The 21,142-nt window shown below is 26.6% G+C and overlaps 12 protein-coding genes across 12 annotated transcripts; 7 read left to right on the forward strand and 5 right to left on the reverse strand. All coding sequences in view use genetic code 12, as the record gives it.

Moving 5' to 3' along the window:
* Positions 1–426: 426 nt before the first annotated feature.
* KGF54_004831 (uncharacterized protein) lies at positions 427–1,279 on the forward strand (the record flags this gene model as incomplete). The annotated part of the gene is made up of 2 exons (XM_051765572.1): positions 427–454; positions 516–1,279. 2 exons carry the CDS (start codon positions 427–429, stop codon positions 1,277–1,279), a joined length of 792 nt encoding a protein of 263 aa, XP_051618872.1.
* Positions 1,280–1,303: 24 nt separating this feature from the next.
* DPB4 (DNA polymerase epsilon noncatalytic subunit) lies at positions 1,304–2,023 on the reverse strand (the record flags this gene model as incomplete). The annotated part of the gene is made up of 1 exon (XM_051765573.1): positions 1,304–2,023. The coding sequence occupies one exon, from the start codon at positions 2,021–2,023 to the stop codon at positions 1,304–1,306; it is 720 nt and encodes a 239-aa protein (XP_051618873.1).
* A 215-nt stretch (positions 2,024–2,238) lies between these two features.
* On the forward strand, positions 2,239–3,258 carry SAS2 (Sas2p; the record flags this gene model as incomplete). The annotated part of the gene is made up of 1 exon (XM_051765574.1): positions 2,239–3,258. One exon carries the CDS (start codon positions 2,239–2,241, stop codon positions 3,256–3,258), a length of 1,020 nt encoding a protein of 339 aa, XP_051618874.1.
* Positions 3,259–3,341: 83 nt separating this feature from the next.
* On the reverse strand, positions 3,342–5,048 carry CDH1 (Cdh1p; the record flags this gene model as incomplete). Its single annotated transcript, XM_051765575.1, has 1 exon — positions 3,342–5,048. The coding sequence occupies one exon, from the start codon at positions 5,046–5,048 to the stop codon at positions 3,342–3,344; it is 1,707 nt and encodes a 568-aa protein (XP_051618875.1).
* Positions 5,049–6,109: 1,061 nt separating this feature from the next.
* SAP30 (aspartyl protease SAP30) lies at positions 6,110–7,414 on the forward strand (the record flags this gene model as incomplete). The annotated part of the gene is made up of 1 exon (XM_051765576.1): positions 6,110–7,414. The coding sequence occupies one exon, from the start codon at positions 6,110–6,112 to the stop codon at positions 7,412–7,414; it is 1,305 nt and encodes a 434-aa protein (XP_051618876.1).
* A 240-nt stretch (positions 7,415–7,654) lies between these two features.
* Positions 7,655–8,047, reverse strand: KGF54_004836 (uncharacterized protein; the record flags this gene model as incomplete). The annotated part of the gene is made up of 1 exon (XM_051765577.1): positions 7,655–8,047. One exon carries the CDS (start codon positions 8,045–8,047, stop codon positions 7,655–7,657), a length of 393 nt encoding a protein of 130 aa, XP_051618877.1.
* Positions 8,048–8,796: 749 nt separating this feature from the next.
* Positions 8,797–9,510, forward strand: KGF54_004837 (uncharacterized protein; the record flags this gene model as incomplete). Its single annotated transcript, XM_051765578.1, has 1 exon — positions 8,797–9,510. One exon carries the CDS (start codon positions 8,797–8,799, stop codon positions 9,508–9,510), a length of 714 nt encoding a protein of 237 aa, XP_051618878.1.
* A 398-nt stretch (positions 9,511–9,908) lies between these two features.
* On the forward strand, positions 9,909–11,123 carry KGF54_004838 (cystathionine beta-lyase; the record flags this gene model as incomplete). The annotated part of the gene is made up of 1 exon (XM_051765579.1): positions 9,909–11,123. One exon carries the CDS (start codon positions 9,909–9,911, stop codon positions 11,121–11,123), a length of 1,215 nt encoding a protein of 404 aa, XP_051618879.1.
* Positions 11,124–11,251: 128 nt separating this feature from the next.
* SKP1 (SCF ubiquitin ligase subunit) lies at positions 11,252–11,746 on the reverse strand (the record flags this gene model as incomplete). The annotated part of the gene is made up of 1 exon (XM_051765580.1): positions 11,252–11,746. One exon carries the CDS (start codon positions 11,744–11,746, stop codon positions 11,252–11,254), a length of 495 nt encoding a protein of 164 aa, XP_051618880.1.
* Positions 11,747–12,245: 499 nt separating this feature from the next.
* On the reverse strand, positions 12,246–13,682 carry PEX3 (Pex3p; the record flags this gene model as incomplete). The annotated part of the gene is made up of 1 exon (XM_051765582.1): positions 12,246–13,682. The coding sequence occupies one exon, from the start codon at positions 13,680–13,682 to the stop codon at positions 12,246–12,248; it is 1,437 nt and encodes a 478-aa protein (XP_051618881.1).
* A 1,851-nt stretch (positions 13,683–15,533) lies between these two features.
* PHO100 (Pho100p) lies at positions 15,534–16,517 on the forward strand (the record flags this gene model as incomplete). Its single annotated transcript, XM_051765583.1, has 1 exon — positions 15,534–16,517. The coding sequence occupies one exon, from the start codon at positions 15,534–15,536 to the stop codon at positions 16,515–16,517; it is 984 nt and encodes a 327-aa protein (XP_051618882.1).
* Positions 16,518–17,627: 1,110 nt separating this feature from the next.
* KGF54_004842 (uncharacterized protein) lies at positions 17,628–20,555 on the forward strand (the record flags this gene model as incomplete). The annotated part of the gene is made up of 1 exon (XM_051765584.1): positions 17,628–20,555. One exon carries the CDS (start codon positions 17,628–17,630, stop codon positions 20,553–20,555), a length of 2,928 nt encoding a protein of 975 aa, XP_051618883.1.
* Between the last annotated feature and the right edge of the window lie 587 nt (positions 20,556–21,142).

Here is a 21,142-nt window from a genome sequence, read left to right on the forward strand (position 1 = left end):
TTGATTTTCAAGATAAGAAATAACAATACTAAGCTTATTTCTTATTGAATTACTTGAATAAATTAGAAATCCCCAATATTGATTCAGTGATGATCATCTTGATAGATTTTGGTAGCTCACTACAATAATCCTGATCTATGATATGTTTCAAGACAGGTCAAACGTGAAAACGGACTTTAATATTTTCAAAAATAAGTAACTGATAGTTTGATTGTACTTCTTCTCAAACTAGTAAATAGATATCAATCATTCATAGCTAATATAAATTTGCTAACAAAGTTTACTTTGTAATGGTATGCTTGGTCGTGTTAGTTTTACAAACTTCTCCATAAAATTAATACAAGAAAGTTCATAACCAAATAGTTAAATATATTTTGTAATACTCCGACTTCTTTAACAACTTAATCTGGTATTCAATTAACAATCATGACACAACCAGATATTTATAAACATTGTATGTTTAATTTTTTGTTTAGTTTATGAGTGTAAGGTTTTCAATTACTAACATTTTGCAGTAATATTTTGTACTTTAACAATAAATTCATCTACTTTATACACTTATGAAAATCATCAATTGACGTCAACATTACCTAGAATGAATTGCTCAGAAATTATATCACAAGAATTGGGACTAATTAATTCATCCAAAACGCTTGTTGGATCCATTCCAGTATCAATGAGCTCTTCATTGAAATTATCATTATATTTTATGAAGAAATATCTTAATTTAGATGGAAGTAGAGATTTAATTACAGTAGTTGTTATTGCACATGTTGGAGTAAATAGAACTTTTATATTAATGATTTTGAAAAATATAATGGATAAATATATTGATTTTAAATCAAGACAAGATGATAAAAATGATCAAGCATCAAAAGCTAAACCTGGAGAATTTAAATTATTAATGAATCAAATTATAAAATATGAAGAAATGAATTTTGATCTGAATCAACAAAATTATAATTACGGGTCAACAAATGATCAAAACGATACAAATACTAGTCAAATAAATCCAAACCAATTAATATTAGCAAATGAAGAAGTTGGAGAAGTAAGACAATTAATGTTGGAAAATATTAATAAATTATTAAATAGAGGTGACAAGATAAATTCTTTAGTGGATCAAACTGATAGATTAAATACTTCGTCACTGTTGTTTCAGAAAAAGGCTCAACAAATTAAAAGAAGAATGTGGTTTCATAAAGCAAAATTTATTGTTTCAATTGTTGTTGGTATACTACTAATAATTCTTTATATATTTTTCAGTCTATATAGATAATAAAATATAAAGCTAAAGGTTTTCCTAGTAATCATCTTCATCATCATCAAGTTCTTCTTCATCTTCTTCTATTTGTGTTCCTTCTAATTCCTCCTCATCTTTACCTAATTCTGAGATTGGATTACCAAAAGCTTCTTCGTCGTCGTCATCATCACCTTCGTCCTCTTCATCTTCTTCTTCTTCATTAATATTATTGTCATCATCAGCATCAGCATCTTCCGTTATTTCAGCAGTTTCTTCTTCTTCTTCTTCGTCTGTTTCTTCATTAAGTATATTTACTGCATTTCCATCTTCTGTTTTTGATTTTTTCGGTATTACTCCTTCAATATTGTTATTATTATTTTCAACTCTATCTTCCAATTTCTTTTGCTTTTTTGCACTTATTGAACTTTCATATATTGCTAATTTATCTTTAATTTCAGGTACAAATCCTCCAAATTCTGCTCTTTCTAATGCAAATAACATATCTTGAGCAGTTATAGTTTTTCTACCAGTTGATTTTGAAATTTGTTTGGCATGAAATAACATATAACTTACAAATACTGAAGCTGATCTTTGTAATGCTAATAATGAATCTTTTGCCATTGTCATATTATTTGAATTTTCTTCATCTGATATTATTGATTTTGCTAATTTTTGTAAAGTTGATCTGGGGAATAAAATATCATCTATAGATACTGGATCTACATCTCTTGGCGGTTGTTGACTTGGATCAGCATTCTTCTTCCAACCTTTTGGTGGCATTTTTGATAAATATATAATGTAATTGATAAGAGGCTAATGAAGTTGTTATAATACTTGATCTTATATGAACTAGATTCAAATCGCGTATTAATTTATTATTTTTTGCAAGTTCTGTGTAATCAATTTTTATAAACATCAAAAATTTATATTTCCATTGATCTACTATCAATAAATAAATCAATTTTATCATTTCATATCAGCTTTCATGATTTTGAATGCTGTTAATAACTACTAATACCACCACCAAGGAACCAAATACAAAAGTTGCTTCTTATTATGGTCAATCACTTAAACCAAATATAGGTAAATTAACGTTTGGAAATTATGAATTTAAACCATGGTTTGGAAATCCTGCTTATTTTTATCCAACTGAAGGTAAGTATGATATGTTAGGTTATAATTATTCGAATATGGTTACTATGGATCCAAATAAGAGAACAAGACTGAAAAACTACAATAAAAATGATTGTTATGTGGATCATTTATATATTTGTGAATATTGTTTTAAATATAGTATTGAGGAGAATGAAATAATACAACATTGGTCAAAATGTAAATATAATACTGATAAACCAAATATTGGGAGATTAGTTTATCATGATGAAAAAAAAAGAATTATGATTAGAGAAATTCAAGGTTATAAAGATCTTTTATTTTCTCAAAATCTTTCACTATTTGGTAAATTATTCTTGGATGATAAAAGTGTATATTATAACTTAGATCATTTTAATTTTTATATTTATTATGGAATAGATGGAAGAACTTCAAATTATATACCAATGGGGTTTTTCTCAAAAGAAATGATTGCATATGATTTAACAACAAATTTAGCATGTATTTGTGTATTTCCTCCATTTCAAAATAGACATATCGGTTCATTATTAATTGAGTTCCTGTATGAATTAGCTAATAAATCACAATTTTGCAGTGGACCTGAAATCCCATTATCACCATATGGTAGAATTGTATACCTAAAGTATTGGTCTAAGAAATTAGCATCAATAATATGGGAAGAACAAAGAAATGGGAAATTAAATTTTAGTCTTGATAAATTATCTCAGATATCAAGTTTTAGAAAAGAAGATATTTTATATACTTTAGAACACATGAATGTTTTGGTTACTACTTCAAATGATGAAATAATATTATCAGGTAACATTTTCAATAAATGGCTAAAAGATAATAATGCAAATACAAATAAAAATCTACTAGACACGAAATCGATTCGTTTGTAATATTAAATAAAAGATATAATGACTTAATGTAAATATAATAAAATAAATAAAAGAATTAAATAAAGCCCATATAGTAAGTGTCTCTAACGTAATTGCAGAAATGCTCCTAGCAATACTGAAGATGGCGATTCATTATTTTTATTTTTTTCAAAAACATTCCAAAATCTTAATGTTTCATCACCAGCACCAGTAACTATGGTTTCACCATCTGGTGATAATGATAAATATAAAACTCTATATGTATGGCCAGTTAATTGAGCAATTTGTTGCATTGAAGGATATCTCCATACTATTATTTGATTTCTTGAATAACCATGAGTTGATACTATTTCATTTGAATTTTTTGACCAAATTAAATTACAAACTTGAGATCCAGTGTTGACGTCATGAATCATATTTCCAGTTAATGTATTCCAAGTTTTTATGGTTTTGTCAGCAGTACCACCTCCCGATGCTAATATACCTCTTTGATGAGGTGACCAAGCTATTGCTTTAACTGCTGCTGTATGATCTGTGAATTGATATAATGGTTTAGTATTTAATCCGTCCCAAACAAATAAGTTGTTATCGTTCCCACCACTTGCTAATTTATTCTCTTCAATGTTCCACTTTAAACCACATATTTCTTGTTTATGACTTTCCAACTTATTTATATAATGATCTTCAATTCTAACATCACGGTTTAAAATAGTTCGATCTCTTGATCCACTTGATAAAATATGTTCATTCCATGCTAATGAACTTACTCTTAATGAATGACCAGTCATTGTTCTTATACATTTAATTTTTGTCGCATCCCATATTTCAACTAAACCTTTTGATGTCCCAATAGCTAAATGAGTACCAGTGCCTATCCAATTGAGACTTGTTACTTTATCTTTGTTTGTTAAATTACATAATCTGTCAACAGATTGAGTTGATCCATCCCATAAATATACACTATCTCCTAATCCAACTGCTAAAACATCTTGTTGACCCCAATCTACTAAATTTAAATAAAAATCATCTGATAATTCAGGTGCATCAAGTACACGATATGGAACTTTTGCTATATTTCTAGGTTTCTTTTGTGGTGACAATAGTAGTTTTTGTGATTCTTGCCTTACTGGTGATAATGAATATAATTCTTGTTGTAAATCTCTAGATATAGGTCGTGATTTTTTAGGTGATTGATATGTAAATAAATTGGTTTTACGTCTTGGTGTTGAAGTGACATCATCTGAATCATATGTTGATATAGAATTATTTGACCCAGCTTGTTGAGTTGATGAAGTTGTTGAATATAACGAATTTGGAATTGAGTTAGATGTTCTTGGTGGAGTTCCAGTTAATGCACTTGAACTACTACTCGGTCGCAGATTTGTTGTTTTGATTCTATTACTCAAATTATTATTCGTTGATGTAGATAAATTTGCAGTTGCCATTGGTACATTATCTCCAAATAATTCTGCTTTTAAAACTGTGGAAAAGGTTCGATTTGCTTCTTCTTCTCTTCGTATTTCAATCTCATTATCTGCATTCCTATTACTCCTTAGATCCGGTAGTATTTCTTCATTTGTTAAACTGAAAGCTGCTTGTAAATCAACTCCTGTTCTATTTGGAATATATCGATCACTAAATATTGTATTATTAGCTCGTTTTCTTGGAGGTGAAGATGATGTAATAGGTAGTTGTGTTTCGTTTAATTTTGGTGGATCATGTATTCTAGTTGATCTTGACGGTGATTTAGGTGTTTCAAATGGATGTAGTGAGTTACGTTTTATATGATCGGCGTTATGATTTGAACTCATTATTAATTGCTGGTTAAATTTTGATAAGTATTAGTATTGTGCAAAAATTGCACTATAATTCTTGAAATATAATAATATTTCTTAGTCTTTCTTCTTATTCGGATAATCTCAATTGTGTGAAAATTGTATTAATAGTTGATGGAAATATCTTGATGAATTGCTTTTAAATTAGTTAGTTTAATTAAATATTAAAGGTTATAATATAAATTAATTTTATTTGTTTGTTTTAAATTTATTTTTCTATCTGGATTAATTAATTAATTTTTAATTTTTATAGTGATAATTTTGGTAGCAACTTCGGTCAGTCTGTTTAAATCAAAGAGATTATAATTGATAAATCAAAAGAAAAAGATAATACAATTAACTAAATTGAAACTAAGAATTAAATGATTAATCTTACTTATATACAATTAGCAATTTTCAAATAGTGAAATCAGAAATCATGCATAGAGTTTTTAGGGAGATCAAGCTGAAATGATTAAAATCATGATTCGTTTCGAAGATTATGATAGAGAGTTTTCAAATTTGCCTTATTTTCAACTAGTTACTGATGTTATTGTTAAATCTAAATTGCTCCAATTTCAGAATCTCAATCATTTCAATGGATTAAACAGCTCGATTACATTACTACGTGTGGAATGTGTCAAGTCAATAATATGAAACAAAGGATAATCAAAGTTTATTGTTTTCATTAAGAACTTCAAATGACGTTTGAAACATTTGAAAATATTATTGTGAAGGCAATCTTGTATTTTATTGTTTCTATTGTTTCATTAAGCTTAATTTATAATTTATTGGCAATGGAAATGTAAATTAATTTATTTAGTGCCGCTTACATTAATTGTCACGAACTAATTAGGTAATTTTTTATATAATATTTGCAACAATTGTTTTTTTGCAACAATTAAAATTAAAACTATTAATTTTTAACAATTTGGAAAATATGAAACAATTTCTAATGGAAATTTCTATTTTAAGAAAATGAAAAGTTTTATAAATATCAATATAACTCCTCATCTTTCCAAATTCTTTGTGCCTTTTCTGCAACTCATCTATTTTAAATGTTACAACTTATCAAAATGTTTTTTGGTCTCATTATCATTTTTTTATCTCAACTTATCAATGCTTGGCCACATCCACGTCAATCCTTGCCTGAATTTGAATTAACCATTGATACACTTTATTATATTCATGGTTTAGAGTTTGGAAGTCCTCCTCAAAAAATTAAATCACAAGTTTTACTTGATACTGGATCATCAGATACACTAGTTTCAACTTTTGCATTTAACCCTCAAAAATCTAAAACATTCAAAAATTCTTCATTAGTTTTTAATGGTGTTTATGGCTCAATACTGGAATTTGCTTTATATAAAGCATTTGATGTCATTACTGCTCCAAATGGAGTGAAGACTAATCAAACTTTAGCTATTACAAATGTAAATCCAAATTTACTTAATGATCATAATGTTATTGTTGGTATGGGTTATGACACTACACAATTTATTAGACCAAATTATCCAAATTTTATAAGTTCATTTAAAGATCAAAATAAAATTAAAAGAACTTTATTTTCTATAAATGGTCAAGTTGATGGAGGTTCAGTTTTGTTTGGTGGTGTTTACACTGATATTTATGAAGATGTTTTAACTAAGGTTGAATTAATACCAAGATATAAAAATAGAAAATGGTTTCAACCATATTTGACAGTTAGTGGAATTAAATTAAGTGATGGAAGTGTGATTTCTAATCAAACTTGTGCCTGTATCATTGACACTGGAGCTGATTTACTTCCTTTTTCAAAACCTATGTTGGGAAATTTATTTGCAGCTTTAAATGACGCTTCTGGGGATTACTTTTATGTCAATACCACTAACCCAGATGATCCAAATGAAACTCCGTTCTATTACTTTCCATTAGATTCTATAAAAGATCTTAGTATAAAATTAGACGTTCAAGGCTATGAATTAGATTTACCAGTTATAGACGTCATTCATGGCATTAAAATTATTAATGGTAAAGCTTATGGTGGTATAGCTTATCAAGAAGCTGTAATTGATGTTCAAGTAGATGCAATTTTCCTTCCTGCAAAGTTGCTAACACATTATTATTCTGTATGGGATTACGATAATCATTTCATTTATTTTGCTAAATATAAAAATAGAGGTAAAATAGGTTGTAATGGTAGAATTGCTGTTGATTCTGGAGATCAATTACCTGTTGCTACAACTAATGTACCTCATGCATCCACCACTTATTCTGTTGGTTATCAAACTAGTTTAGAAACAACTGTATCTGGAGCTGATTCAATAATTAATAGTCCAAAAACTTATGCTGGTTCCAACAATCAATCATATACCACAGCTTAGATGTTAATGTATTATTATTAATTGTCATTAAGATTTTTAATGTGTTTCATACTATTTACAATTGTCTAGATTATTATTAGTAAAAGTTATTAAAAATGCTATATATTAACTATAAACAGTACTATAGTACAATTACTCCCTAACTCTTACCACAGAAAAATACCCCAAAATGATTCAAGCTTTAAATCAGCTCCATATTTGTACGCTTGCTCATTCTCAATGAAATTTAATTTTCTTCTGTTACCCCAATAGATTAATAAAATCATCAATATGATCTTCTTCATCATCATCATTTTCTATTGATTTGTTCTTTTGGGATTCTTTGTTTAATGATTTATCTTTATTCATATTTTTGTCATTGTATGAACGAACTCCAAAATTATTAAAAGGATTATTTAATTTACTTGATCCTAATTTCTGCAAATAACTTAAATTTTCTTCACCTTTACTATCAACATGATTAATTTTTTCATTGATACTTTTAAATTCTTCGGGACCTTTATTTTGAGATATATTTGGTTCACTTAAATCATGAGGTATTGATTCTTTTGTCATAAACGGATCTTCCAATCTGAATAAATCAGTATCCGACATTGATTCTTTAGTTTCTTGTAATTTGTTGATTCTTGACATCTTTGAATAATAAATTAATCAATTAAACAAAATTTGCTATAGCATGAATGATTTACACTTCTTTACTTTTTATACTAAATTTGACTAATTATTGATTCGTTCCCCTCTGATCTTATCAAACTTTATACTGCATTTCCAATGATCTAACTGTTGTTTCAGATGATCTTTAATAGTCATTAGACGTGTATTAAAGTAAAACCCCTTATCTTTATACATGATTTTGCTTCAATCATTATTGGCAACACAAATTTTACAGTAATTATTCAATCCAACTTTACCAAGACTACCATGAAAAAACTAACAATCTTATTTATTGACTCAAAAAGGAGCTCGATATTATCAGTAACTTATCTTGAGATAATTGAATAAACACAATTCATCGTTACTTCACAATTTAACTCTCATATATAAAAACTTGGGTGATAATATGGTAGCATTTGATAATAAATATAACCAATCAAAAAAAATCAAAATTTAATTATGTTATAGAAAATTAATTTTTTTTTAACTAGTAAAAGTTTGTATAGTGAAAGATATTAGACGATTATTACATTTTCATTTTCAAATATTTGAAACAATCACTTAATTCAGAAGTCATCTCAGTCTCACTAAGTGTTATATATTCTATTATCACTCGTTCATTATTCATACTTTCATAAAAATCTCCAATCTAATTTTTGTCAATACATTTATTGATTAATTTGCATTATTTTTCATTTCATCTAATAACATATCATATCACATCAACAATGTTATCTCGATTTATTACTAAACAATCATTAATTTCACTCACAACTAAAAGATATTCATCTATAATATCTGTACATAGAGAAACAAAAGAAGATAATCAAAATATACCATTTGAATTCAATTCTGAAAATAAGAAAAGAGCTGAAGAAATTATTGCAAAATATCCACCACAATATAAAAAGGGAGCAACTATGCCACTTTTGGATTTAGGTCAACGTCAATTAGGTTTCACATCAATTTCTGTAATGAATTATGTTGCAAAATTATTGGATATGCCACCAATGAGAGTATATGAAGTTGCAACTTTTTATACAATGTATAATAGAAAACCAATGGGTAAATATAATATTCAAGTATGTACAACTACTCCATGTCAATTATGTGGAAGTGATGGTATAATGAAAGCAATTACGGATTATTTAAAAATCAAACCTGGTCAAACTACACCTGATAAATTATTTACATTTCAAGAAGTTGAATGTTTAGGAGCTTGTGTAAATGCTCCAATGTTGGCAATAAATGATGATTATCATGAAGATTTAACTCCGGAAGCAACTGTTGAATTATTAAAACAATTACAAGATGGTAAAGAATTAGATTCAATTGGTCCAGTATTAAATAAAAGAGAATCTTGTGAACCATTTAGTGGACAAAAAGTTTTATTAAGTAAAGAACCAACTGATATAAGGAAATTTACTAGATCGGATTTATAAGTAATGTGTAATAGAACAATATAAGTTATTTAATGCTTGAAAAAGTTTTATTCCCATACGATTTGTTTCTCTTATATTGCTACTCTTTATACTGCTAATTTGTGATCTTTACAATGTATAAAGGAGGAGGATCTACTTTCTATAATGATAGTAATGAGTACCTCAATCCATGAACTGAATAATCAAATCGGAATTTATTTTCCTAGTCATGTGACTGTTGCAATTTGACTCAAATAATTTTTCACTATGGAAAAAAAAGAAATAATATGACAAAAAGAAATCAATCACTATAGTAAGAATAACCTTTAACGCCCTTATCAAAATTAAAAACTTTCATTAGACTACAAACTATCTATTCTTTTCAAACTTTTATATATATACAATAATATTAATAAATCATGGCTCCAAAGAAATCATATAGTCTTGAGACAGAACTAGTGTTGGCAAATTCAGGAGATCAATATAATGCTTCAGTACCACCATTATATCAATCAGCTACTTTTAAACAACCATCATTATCAAATATGGGAGAATACGATTATACAAGATCAGGGAATCCAACAAGAACTCATTTACAAAATCACATAGCAAGAATTATGAAATCTAAATATGCATTTGCAGTTTCATCAGGAATGGGATGTTTAGATGTTATAACAAGATTATTAAAACCTGGAGATGAAGTAATAGCAGGTGATGATTTATATGGTGGTACTCATAGATTATTAACATATTTAAATAAAAAGGGAGATATAGTAGCTAATCATTATGACACAACAAATACAGAATTAATAAAATCAAAAATAACCAAAAAAACAAGAATGATATTTTTAGAATCACCAACAAATCCATTAATAAAAGTAGTAGATGTCAAAACAATAACAGATCATGCACATGAAGTAAATCCAGACTGTATAGTGGTTTTCGATAATACAATGATGTCACCAATATTAATGACTCCATTAGATTTAGGAGTTGATATACAATATGAATCAGCTACAAAATATTTAAATGGTCATCATGATATTATGGCAGGAGTAATAGCAACAAGATCTCAAAAATTATCAGAACAATTATATTATGTAATAAACTCAACTGGTTGTGGTTTATCACCTTTTGATTGTTGGTTATTAAGTAGAGGATTAAAAACTTTAGCAATAAGAGTTGAAAGACAACAAGAAAATTGTATTAAAATTGCAAAATTTTTAGAAAATATTGGTTTCAAAGTAAGATATCCAGGTTTAAAATCACATCCACAATATGAATTACATAATTCAATGTGTTCAGGTTATGGAGCAGTATTATCATTTGAAACTGGTTCAATAAAATTAAGTGAAAAAATTGTAGAAAATACTGATATTTTTGGTATAGCAGTATCATTTGGTTGTGTAAATTCATTAATTTCAATGCCATGTAAAATGTCACATGCTTCAATAGATTCTAAAACAAGAGAAGAAAGAGAATTTCCTGAAGATTTGATTAGATTGTGTATTGGTATTGAAAATTCTGATGATTTGATTGATGATTTAACAAAAGCATTGTTGAAAAGTGGAGCTGTTAAAATTAATGATAAAGATGAATTATTTAATGCTGTTCATATTCAACCAAAATTATAGACAAATTTCACGCAAATAAATATGAGGTAGCTTTTATAGAATGAATCTTACATATAATCAATATATATATATATTCCAAACCCTACTATATAATTTATAATGAATGTAGAAAAATTATATCATAAAATTTATCTATCTTCTGCCCATTCATTTTCTTTTCTTATAGCAGCTTCTTCTTCAGGACTAAAATCATTAACAATATTAAAAGTTCTTCTTAATTCTTCAGGACTTTTACTTTTAATCATTTCAGCAACCATTTTACAACCAGAATCTAATAAAGGTTTAATATTTAAATAATTAGCAGCCAAAATAATTTCATATAACATTTCTTGATCAACTTTTAAATAATTTCTATCCCATTCTTCAACAGGTACTGATTTTTTAGCATCTTCATCTTCATCATCTTGAAAAACAGTATTTTTATGATGTTCACACCATTCTAAAACTTTTGATAAAACATTTGCTCTAACGTTTGGAGTTGGAATTTCAAAATCTTCAGTTAATCCATCTGGATTTAAATCATTAATCATATTTTTAATTAATATTGATTTTTCTGCTACTTTTTGTTCAACTGGAAATTTTTCATCATCTGATGATACTATAATAACTTTTGGTGTTGACATTATTAGTTGTAATATATGATAGTTTGTTTAATTTTAGTGATAAAGAAGTTTTTTATTAAAGTGGCAAAAAATTAGTAGTGGTGATTAATTATTACTAAAATTCTAATTGAATTTGTTGAGTGAAATAATGGAAAGTGTTTGATGTTTGTTTCAAAAATGATTTTTTATAGTGACTGATCTGATTATTATTATTTTTATAATTTTATTTTTCCTTAAAAATTTAATTCAACTTTAAAACACATTACTTTATAAATTTATTGAGTATTATATTTTTTTTTACCCTTAATTTTGATAGAAATTCAATTTACTAATTAGACTTTTTGATAAGATATTAAATTTCTATAAATTATGATTTCTACAATTTATGAAGTTACAAGAATTATTCTTTGTCCCTATAATTAGAATTTATAGTATATAAGTAATAACTTACATAAATAAGATATATAATTTTTATGTAATACAATTGATATAATCGTCTTTATCTCTAAATTCAATAAAATTATTCAAAATTTGAATATATACCTGCACTAAAATCATCTAAATCATCTAATTGATTCATTGTATTAACATAAATATTACCATTTAATTCATTATTTGATTGGAAATTTTCTGTTTCTATTCCACCTGAAAAATTATTTAAATTATTCATTAAATTTTCAAATTCATCTTGTTCTTCATCTTTTGATTCATTATTATTTATCATTATACCATTTTGTACTGATAATTGAGCTAAGAAACTAGCTAATTTATATGATTTATCTGGTAATTCTACTATTTTTGATGATGTTAATGTAGTACTGTTGTTATTGGTTTGAGATGTAATTTCTTCTCCCTTTTGATCTGGTAAATTTCCACTCATAACCAAACTATTTGAAACATTTGATAAATTTGCTGATAAATTTGAAGATAAAGTATTTAAATTTGTTAATATTAATGAATTTAATAAATCGAAAAAGTATAAGTTACCATCTAACATAATATTATTTGTTTCGTTAATTAATTTGATTAAACTTGAATCGGGTATATCCAAATAATGAATTAAATCAGGGTTTGTATTGACAATAGTATCTAATAAATCTTGATAATTTATTGGGAATAAATTTGATAAAATTAATTCTTTGTTGTTTGTATTTATTTCATTGATGATATCATTTAATAATATTTCAAATTCAATTATTCCTAATTCTGTTTTTGGAGTGATTTTTTCAAATTTTTTGATAACTATATTTTCAATTAATGAACTTAAATTGAACCAACCTTTGTTTAGTAACCACCAACTTAATGATAAATAACTTTGTTCAATCAAATAAGTCTCATGAGGATCCGAATCATTATTGTTGTTTTTAACACCTGCCATTAATATAGCAGACTCTAAGTATGATCTCCTTGCTAATACATTTAATTGTAATCTTGTAACTAATAATAATCCAGATATTGAATAAATTAATGTTAAAGTTCTAGTTATTGTTTTAATTTTTAATAAGTTCCATAATTCTAATTTACTTTTATTCATATATATTGATAATTTTGATTCCGGATTATTATTATTATCTAATAAATTAAGATTATCAGTAGTTAACTCACTATTTGACCCACTTGGTATTTGTTGTTGAGGTGGTTGTTGTTGGGGTTGACCTTTTTTCAATCTTAATGCTTGTGTTATAAATTCAACTGGTAATGAATCTACAATTGGAGTAGCTAAAACTGGAAGTAAAGCTAATATTGTATAATAACAATCTTGTTGAGTTTGAATAAATCTTTGTTTAATTTGTTGTTTGAACATTAGTTCTTGCCTTAATGCATTTTGATAATTTCTAAATTTCTTTATAACAAATTCATTAACTATTAAATAAACTGATAATGTAACTGCACTAGTTATTAAAATTCTCCTTTTATTTCTCTTAAAGAAACCGGCTAAAGATGAGAATATAGCCATTATGCAATCAAAATTATTGAATATATGATATTATATTGACAATATAAATAAATTTTATATGATGATGATTTGGCAAATGATAGGTATTCTTTTTTAATGAGCCTTTGGTTGTCTTTTCTTTTATCTCATTTAGATTAAATCTGTTGATAAATTTTTGATTGTTGTTTTTTTTTCCGTGGCTCTGTCTCAAAAGTATGCTACCATCTGCACTAAGATTTTTATTTACCCCATATTTCAATTTACTCAACTATTATGGTTGATCTTATTGTTAGTAAATGATGATAAAATTAAAATATATACTTCTGACCATAAATCTTGGATAGTTTGTAGTAGATGGTGATTCTTGTAATCTAATATTTAAATTTCTGCATTGTCCAATTTTTACCATAAAAATTTTAACTTTTCCAATGAATTTTTACCATTTTACCATTTTTTTGCAACAATTTTTGTATAAAAATGTATGTAAAAATAAAGTACAAGTATTAATGTACTTCGGTGAAATGATGGTCTTCTAATAACTTGTCAAAACTAGTTGAGTCTTTATTTTCAGAAAATTAAGTATTCAGAAGATTAAAGAATTGAAAAAACTCAAATCCAAATAATGACATTATACAACTGGAAAAGTTAAGGTTCAGTTTAAAGTAGTAAACTACTCAACAAAGAAGAACGTAACCGATACAAAATTTCTACTAACCTCGAATGCTGTTATTGAGAGCTAAATAGAGATGAGAAAAAACGAAAAATTGCTTTAAACATTAACCTCGTGGGTACAATTTCCCAAGGTCAATTGCAAATTCGAAAGTATGCTTCAATTTTATAGAAATCTAAAACGTTGTTTAACTCCTAAAAACTTATTGTATCGTAGACTGAAAATTAGTAAATTGAAACTTAGCTATAAACTAAAAATTTAGTCGATATGTAAGTAATTACTTTACTATTCTCGTTTTAAATGTAAATAATAAAGATTCCAAATTTGATCAATTGAATACCAAAATTGTAAAAAGGGTTAAATTTTTAAAAGCAAATCGGTTAAAAAAGATTTAGATTTGAATCATTAGTTAATTGTGCCTTCTATTTAAATGGTAGAGAGCAATGGTTCATGACTTGTATAATAATTTACGGATTAATTTATTTTGGCCCATGAGGTCAAGTTAGTTCAATGTTACATTAATTATTCTTTTACATGAACGTTGAAATCTTGAAATGAAAACCAATCACACAATTGTAATCTAATGTTTTAACGAAGACAAGAAATAATTGAAAAAATCTTTACAGAAAAAGGGACTGTCAAAATCATTTAATATTATATCAAAATTATATTGACAATTAACGTCAAAAAGAAAAAGTATAATCCAACAATGCTATTGGTTTTCCTTTCTACTAGGCTATGATTTTCGTAAATCTCGATTACTTTAGATCAATTTTTTGGTTATTTCTTCTTCACTTTAATTGAAAAATGAGAAAAACAATACCACGTTCATTATCTTTTAACTATTAAAATTAATTATCTATTAACAAATTAATTAATTGATTATTTTTATTGTGTAAATTGAATCTTTATATGCAGTATCTATTATGTTTTTGCAACAATTTAGAATTATGGAATATGAAATATGGAATATCATTAAATTTTTCAATCAAAATCTTAACAAAAAACAATAACAATTAACTTTTGAAATAGAGTCCTTGCATAACCAAATTTTTCAACTTTATAATATTAAAATCTCTCCCATACATTATTACGATTATAAATTGAGATGCAAATCTCCTTTGAAACTTATTTTTCAATTTATTGAAATCTCATATTACACTATTACCAAACATCAATTCAAGTATTCATAGTGGAAAAAAATGCAATTCTTAACTACTTCAATCTTATTATTCATTGCAACTGTTGTTATTGCTAAAAATATCCTTTTATCAAATGATGATAGTTGGTCAGCTACAAACATTAGAGCCACTTATTATAAATTAAAAGAAGCTGGTCATAATGTATTTTTAGTTGCTCCAGTTAGTCAAAGATCAGGATGGAGTGGTAAATTTGATATTCCAACTTCACCAACTTTACAAACTAATGGTGAATTTAAATATCCACCAGCTGGTGCACCATCATGGGGTCATGAAGAAACTGATGATCATATTTGGTATTTTAATGGTACTCCAGGTTCATCAGTTGCTTTTGGTTTACAATATGTTATACCAGAAAAATTTAAAAATATTTCAATTGATTTAGTTGTTAATGGTCCAAATGAAGGTACTAATATGTCACCAGGTTTATTTACTGTATCAGGTACTGTTGGTGCTACTTATAATGCTATTTATAGAGGTTACCCAGCTATTGCTTTTAGTGGATCAAATAGTAATAATTCTTTTTTCAAAGATTCATTAGATTTAAATGATACTAAAGCTCCATCAACTATTTATGCTAATAAAGTTGTTGAATTTGTTAATCAATTATTTAAAGCTCAAGGTAATAATTCAAGAGCTTTACCAATTGGTGTTGGTTTAAATGTTAATTTCCCAAAAGTTGGTTATGAACAAGAAAATTGTACTAATCCAAAATTTGTTTTTACAAGATTAACTGGTCAATATGCTTCAACTTCTGATTTAAAATATAATGCTACATCAAATTCATTTTATTATGCACTGGATCAATTTGCTGCTTTAACTGTTTGTAATAATGGTGATTGTTCATTACCATCAGAAAATTTCATTATTGAACATACCGGATGTCAATCTTCAGTTTCAGTTTTCTCAACTGATTATGATGCTAATTTAGGTTTAACTCATCAAGTTGAATCATTATTAGATCCATTATTTGTTAAAAAAAATTGAGTTAAATTATTGAAATATATGTGATGTAATTATTATCACAAAGCCAATTTGAAAAAAAAAAAGTTGATTTTTATTTTTTTAATTTTAATTCTTCAAACGTTATCAAATACTTTTTAAATTTTTAATATCAATGATTCAGTTACATTGATATTATTATAGATTATATATAAATTGTTGTTGTTTTTACTTTTTATACCATTTTGTTTATTAATTAATATATGAAAAAAAAAAGTTTTTATTGTATCAATATTCACACTCTTTGATTTAGATAAGCTGCTAATAAAGTTGTAGTAAGTTATCGCTACAGGTGAAATTTTAGATATGCTTCAAAGATTGACACTCACTTCACTTTAATTGAGTACAAACACTTGTACATAATTGACACAATTCATAATAATAGTAACTGAATCACAATTACAAAGTATAATAGTAGTAGCATAATAAAATAATTAAAATAATTTATCGTCAATTAATGAACATTACACAAAATAATCTTTTAGGAGTGTTTTACATTTTCGATAAATTCCAATTCTATTCAACATGTATGTTTGTATGTATGTATATATGTATGAAAGGTTGTAAGTTGATATTCAAGAAATTAGTAGACGATTGTGTAAAGATTGTTGGCTAAAATAATATTAATCAAAAATTCGAACTTATTTCTTCACATATATCCGATCAATATAATAGGGCGTAAAATACATTTTAGCCTCAAACATAACTCCAAGTGTTATGAACCCATGGTATCAATAAGCAATCTTTTTTATTTTACTCTAACAATTAATTTTATATGATAATTGTGTTAAGACTACTTGGAAACTTCGGCTTTAAATAGCTTAAATATATAATAAAATTAAGAGGTAAAACAATACATTAATATGTAGAGTTATGTAGAAATTTATAGATTTTTAAAATCTGATTTCTCTTAAAATTTATTGATATTCATTTACAGACCAATCTAATATATTACATACATGATTTGACTTTTTCAATCGATGAATATTCAACTTATTCACAAAGTATATTTGTATAATAATTTAATAACCAAGAAATTAAACTTTTAGTTAATAGCAAAAAAATAAATTTAAAAGAATAATAAAATATTAAAATATGGGCTTGCTACTGAAGCGGAAATTTTCAAATTCAAAACCTAATAAAAATAGAACTAAAAAACAAAGAAATTCAAGAGATCATCATCGACTACAAGACGAAACTGAATCTTCGTTTCAATCATCAATATCAAATTATACTTCAAGACCCTCTGAAGATAGATCAATTGCATCTGGTCCTTCTATTTTAAATATGACAAAACCAAAATCAAATACTGTTCATAGAATTGTTTCTCCAATAAATAAAACAAGAAATGAAATTCCAAATAGTAGTAATACTAATGATCCTACGGTAGTTCAATCTACCGTTTTAAATGATCAAATGGTTACTCCCAAAATAATAGAATCACAACCAAATGGAATTCCCAATCGAAATAATGATTTTGCAATTAATGAATTTAACGGAACAAGTGATCCAGGAATAACTCAAGATCCTGGAATTGCAATAAATATAATGCGACAGTCTACTAGAGAAACAGAAAATAATCATACAAGAGACAATCAAGGACAATATTTACAAACTCCCAATCAAGGAAATCAATCATCATCTTCAAATTCATCAATGAATAATACTTCACAAAATACTCAACCAACAACAGTTCCACCTGAACAACCAAAAGAATCTGGAGGAATAATATCCTTTTTAACTGCAGCCGCAAATAAAATGTCATCAACAGCAATTCAATATGAGGAAAAAGAGAAAAAGAAGGATCATTCACTAGTAAATAAAATTGATAATTTTATAAAATCAGTTAAACATGAAGATACTGCAAAAACTCCTCCAGAAAGTAATGGATCCGCCACTACTCAACAACAAGTACGAAACTCAAATGAATTAAAATCATTACATTCAGCTCAAAACGTACAATTTGAACCAATAAGAGAAAGTCCCTTAAATACTTTGGGGAATGGGGATCTAACATTGGATGATTTTGTACATTCCAACAACAATCAACAACAAGTAAATCCTATAATGAACAATAATCAAACAATAGCGACCAATGTTCCTCAAATTATAACAAACGAGTCACCAAATATTCATAGAAATGTAAGTCCTGAAATAATCAACAAAACTTTACCACATGGTAACCAACTACAAGCCACATCTAATGGATCAGACGTGAAAAGAGTTCATAGATTGTCAATAAATGGGCAGGCACCAGAAAGACAATTATCCAATGGTAGAAGTTCAATTCTTGATTCACAAGTTTCAAATCTGAATGGGAATACCACCAATATAAGTAATAATGATGATTCAAAACATCTTACTGAAACTAGAACAAAAGAAGAAGTTGAAAACACTTCAAGTTCTGAAAATGAAGATTTAGATAATGTAATAGATTATTCCAAAAAGATTAAACATGCACCAGAAAAGGAAAATGAGGAATTTCATTCAACTTTTAAAAAAATACCTAAAAAAGATAAATTAATTGAAGAAATAAGTTGTGCATTATCAAAAGATATATTAGTTCAAGGTAAAATGTATTTAAGTGATCATTATGTTTGTTTTAATTCAAATATTTTAGGTTGGATAAAACATATAGTAATACCATTATCAGAAGTCATACAAATTGAAAAAAAATCAACTGCTGGTTTATTCCCTAATGGTATGGTTATAAAAACATTACATCAAAAATATACATTTGCTAGTATAATTGGAAGAGATACAGTATTTTCATTAATTACAAATGTATGGCATCGAGTACTTTTAGAAAGTTCAGATGTTGACCCTAAAAAATTACGTAAAGCTGCAAGATCAAGAGCTGCAACTGTCGGTTCAATGTCAACTAATGGTTCAAATATAAGTTCAAGTGGTGATTCTTCAGGTGATGAAGCACTGGGTGGATCAGGAGAAGATGATGATGACTCACTGGGTAATGAATCTGATGATGAAGGAGAAGATGGTAGTAGTGGAGGTGAAAAAGCAGCAGCAGCTGGTGGTGGAGGTGGTAGTGGTGGAGGGGATGGAGAATTTAAAGGACTTCCATTAGTTGGACCATCAACTCATGAACCAACAGAAACAGGATATGAAAAATCATCAGATGAAACATTTATAGCAGAAGATATATTAAAAGCTCCCCCAGGAGTAATATATTTATTATTATTTGGATCAGATACTTCATATTTTATAAGAATTTTAAAAGATCAAAAAAATTTTGATATTGATGAATCAGAAATTCATGGATTAACAAAAGAAAAAAAAGATCGTCATTATACTTATACAAAACCTTTAGGTGGTAGTATTGGTCCAAAACAAACAAAATGTATAATTGATGATCATTTAATAGAATATAATCCTGATAAATATTATGAAATTGAACAAACTACTCAAACTCCAGATGTACCAAGTGGTAATTCTTTTAAAGTTAAAACCAAGATATTTTTAAGTTGGGCTGAAAAAAATCAAACCAAAATATATGTATTAACATCAATTGAATGGAGTGGTAAATCTTGGATAAAAGGAGCAATTGAAAAAGGAACAATAGATGGTCAAAAAGATAGTATGAAAGATATGATTGAGACTTTAAATTCAATCATTTCAGAAGGAGGTAGTGGTAAAAAATCAGGTGGTGGTGGAGGTGGTACAGCATCATCAAAAAGAAGAGGAACAAGAAGTAAAAGAAATACTGAAAAGAAACAAGAAGAAATTAAACCAAAAGAAGAACCTCCAAAAGGAATACTTGATCAAATCTTGGTATTATGTAAATCAATTGGTGAATTAATACCAATACCAATGATAGATAGTACAATTGTGGGTATTATTATTTTAGTATTATCATTTTTCATTGCTGTTTATATAACAAATAAAATAAATCATTTATTATTTTATAAACAAGATGATTATAAATCAAAAATATATTGTGATGCAGAAAGAGATGTTTGGGAATGGATTATTTCAAGAAGTAATGAAAAATTAACAAATCCTTAAATGATTATAGAAAACATTAAAATTAGACAATAAACAAAAAAAATTGTGATATTATATTTAGAGTTGTATAAAGTTGAACTTCTTAAAAATTTAATGATTGAATGTGATTTTTATCAATTGCAAGTAAATTAATTTATCAACCTCTCATAGCGGATAAATAAGTATCCATAACTAACTCCAAACTATGAATTCTTAATTCAGTATTATTAGGTTCAAATTACCAACTTTTATCAAAGGAAAATATTAGTGTCAAAATAAAATTAGAAAGATTTAAAAATAGAAATTCTAGAATCTATCAAAAAATAAGAATTCCAAAACTTGTGCGGCATATGATGAAAAATTTCCTATTTAGTTACTGCACAAGTAAATATATTAAATATTTTCGGATTAATTTGGAGTTACGATACCCTTTCAAAATGTCAAGATCTAAATTTTAATCACTTGTAGTTGAAACGTGTTCGATTAGTTAAAAGCTCTTCAAGTTAAATATTGATTCAATTATTTATCTGAGATTGATGGCACTGGTAGATTGAAACTTTTTTAATTATTCATTAAAATTATACGATAAAGTCAGTCAAAATTACCCC

Source organism: Candida jiufengensis, assembly GCF_024610255.1.
Source record: "Candida jiufengensis strain CBS 10846 chromosome Unknown scaffold1, whole genome shotgun sequence".
Classification (NCBI taxonomy): domain Eukaryota; kingdom Fungi; phylum Ascomycota; class Pichiomycetes; order Serinales; family Debaryomycetaceae; genus Lodderomyces; species Lodderomyces jiufengensis.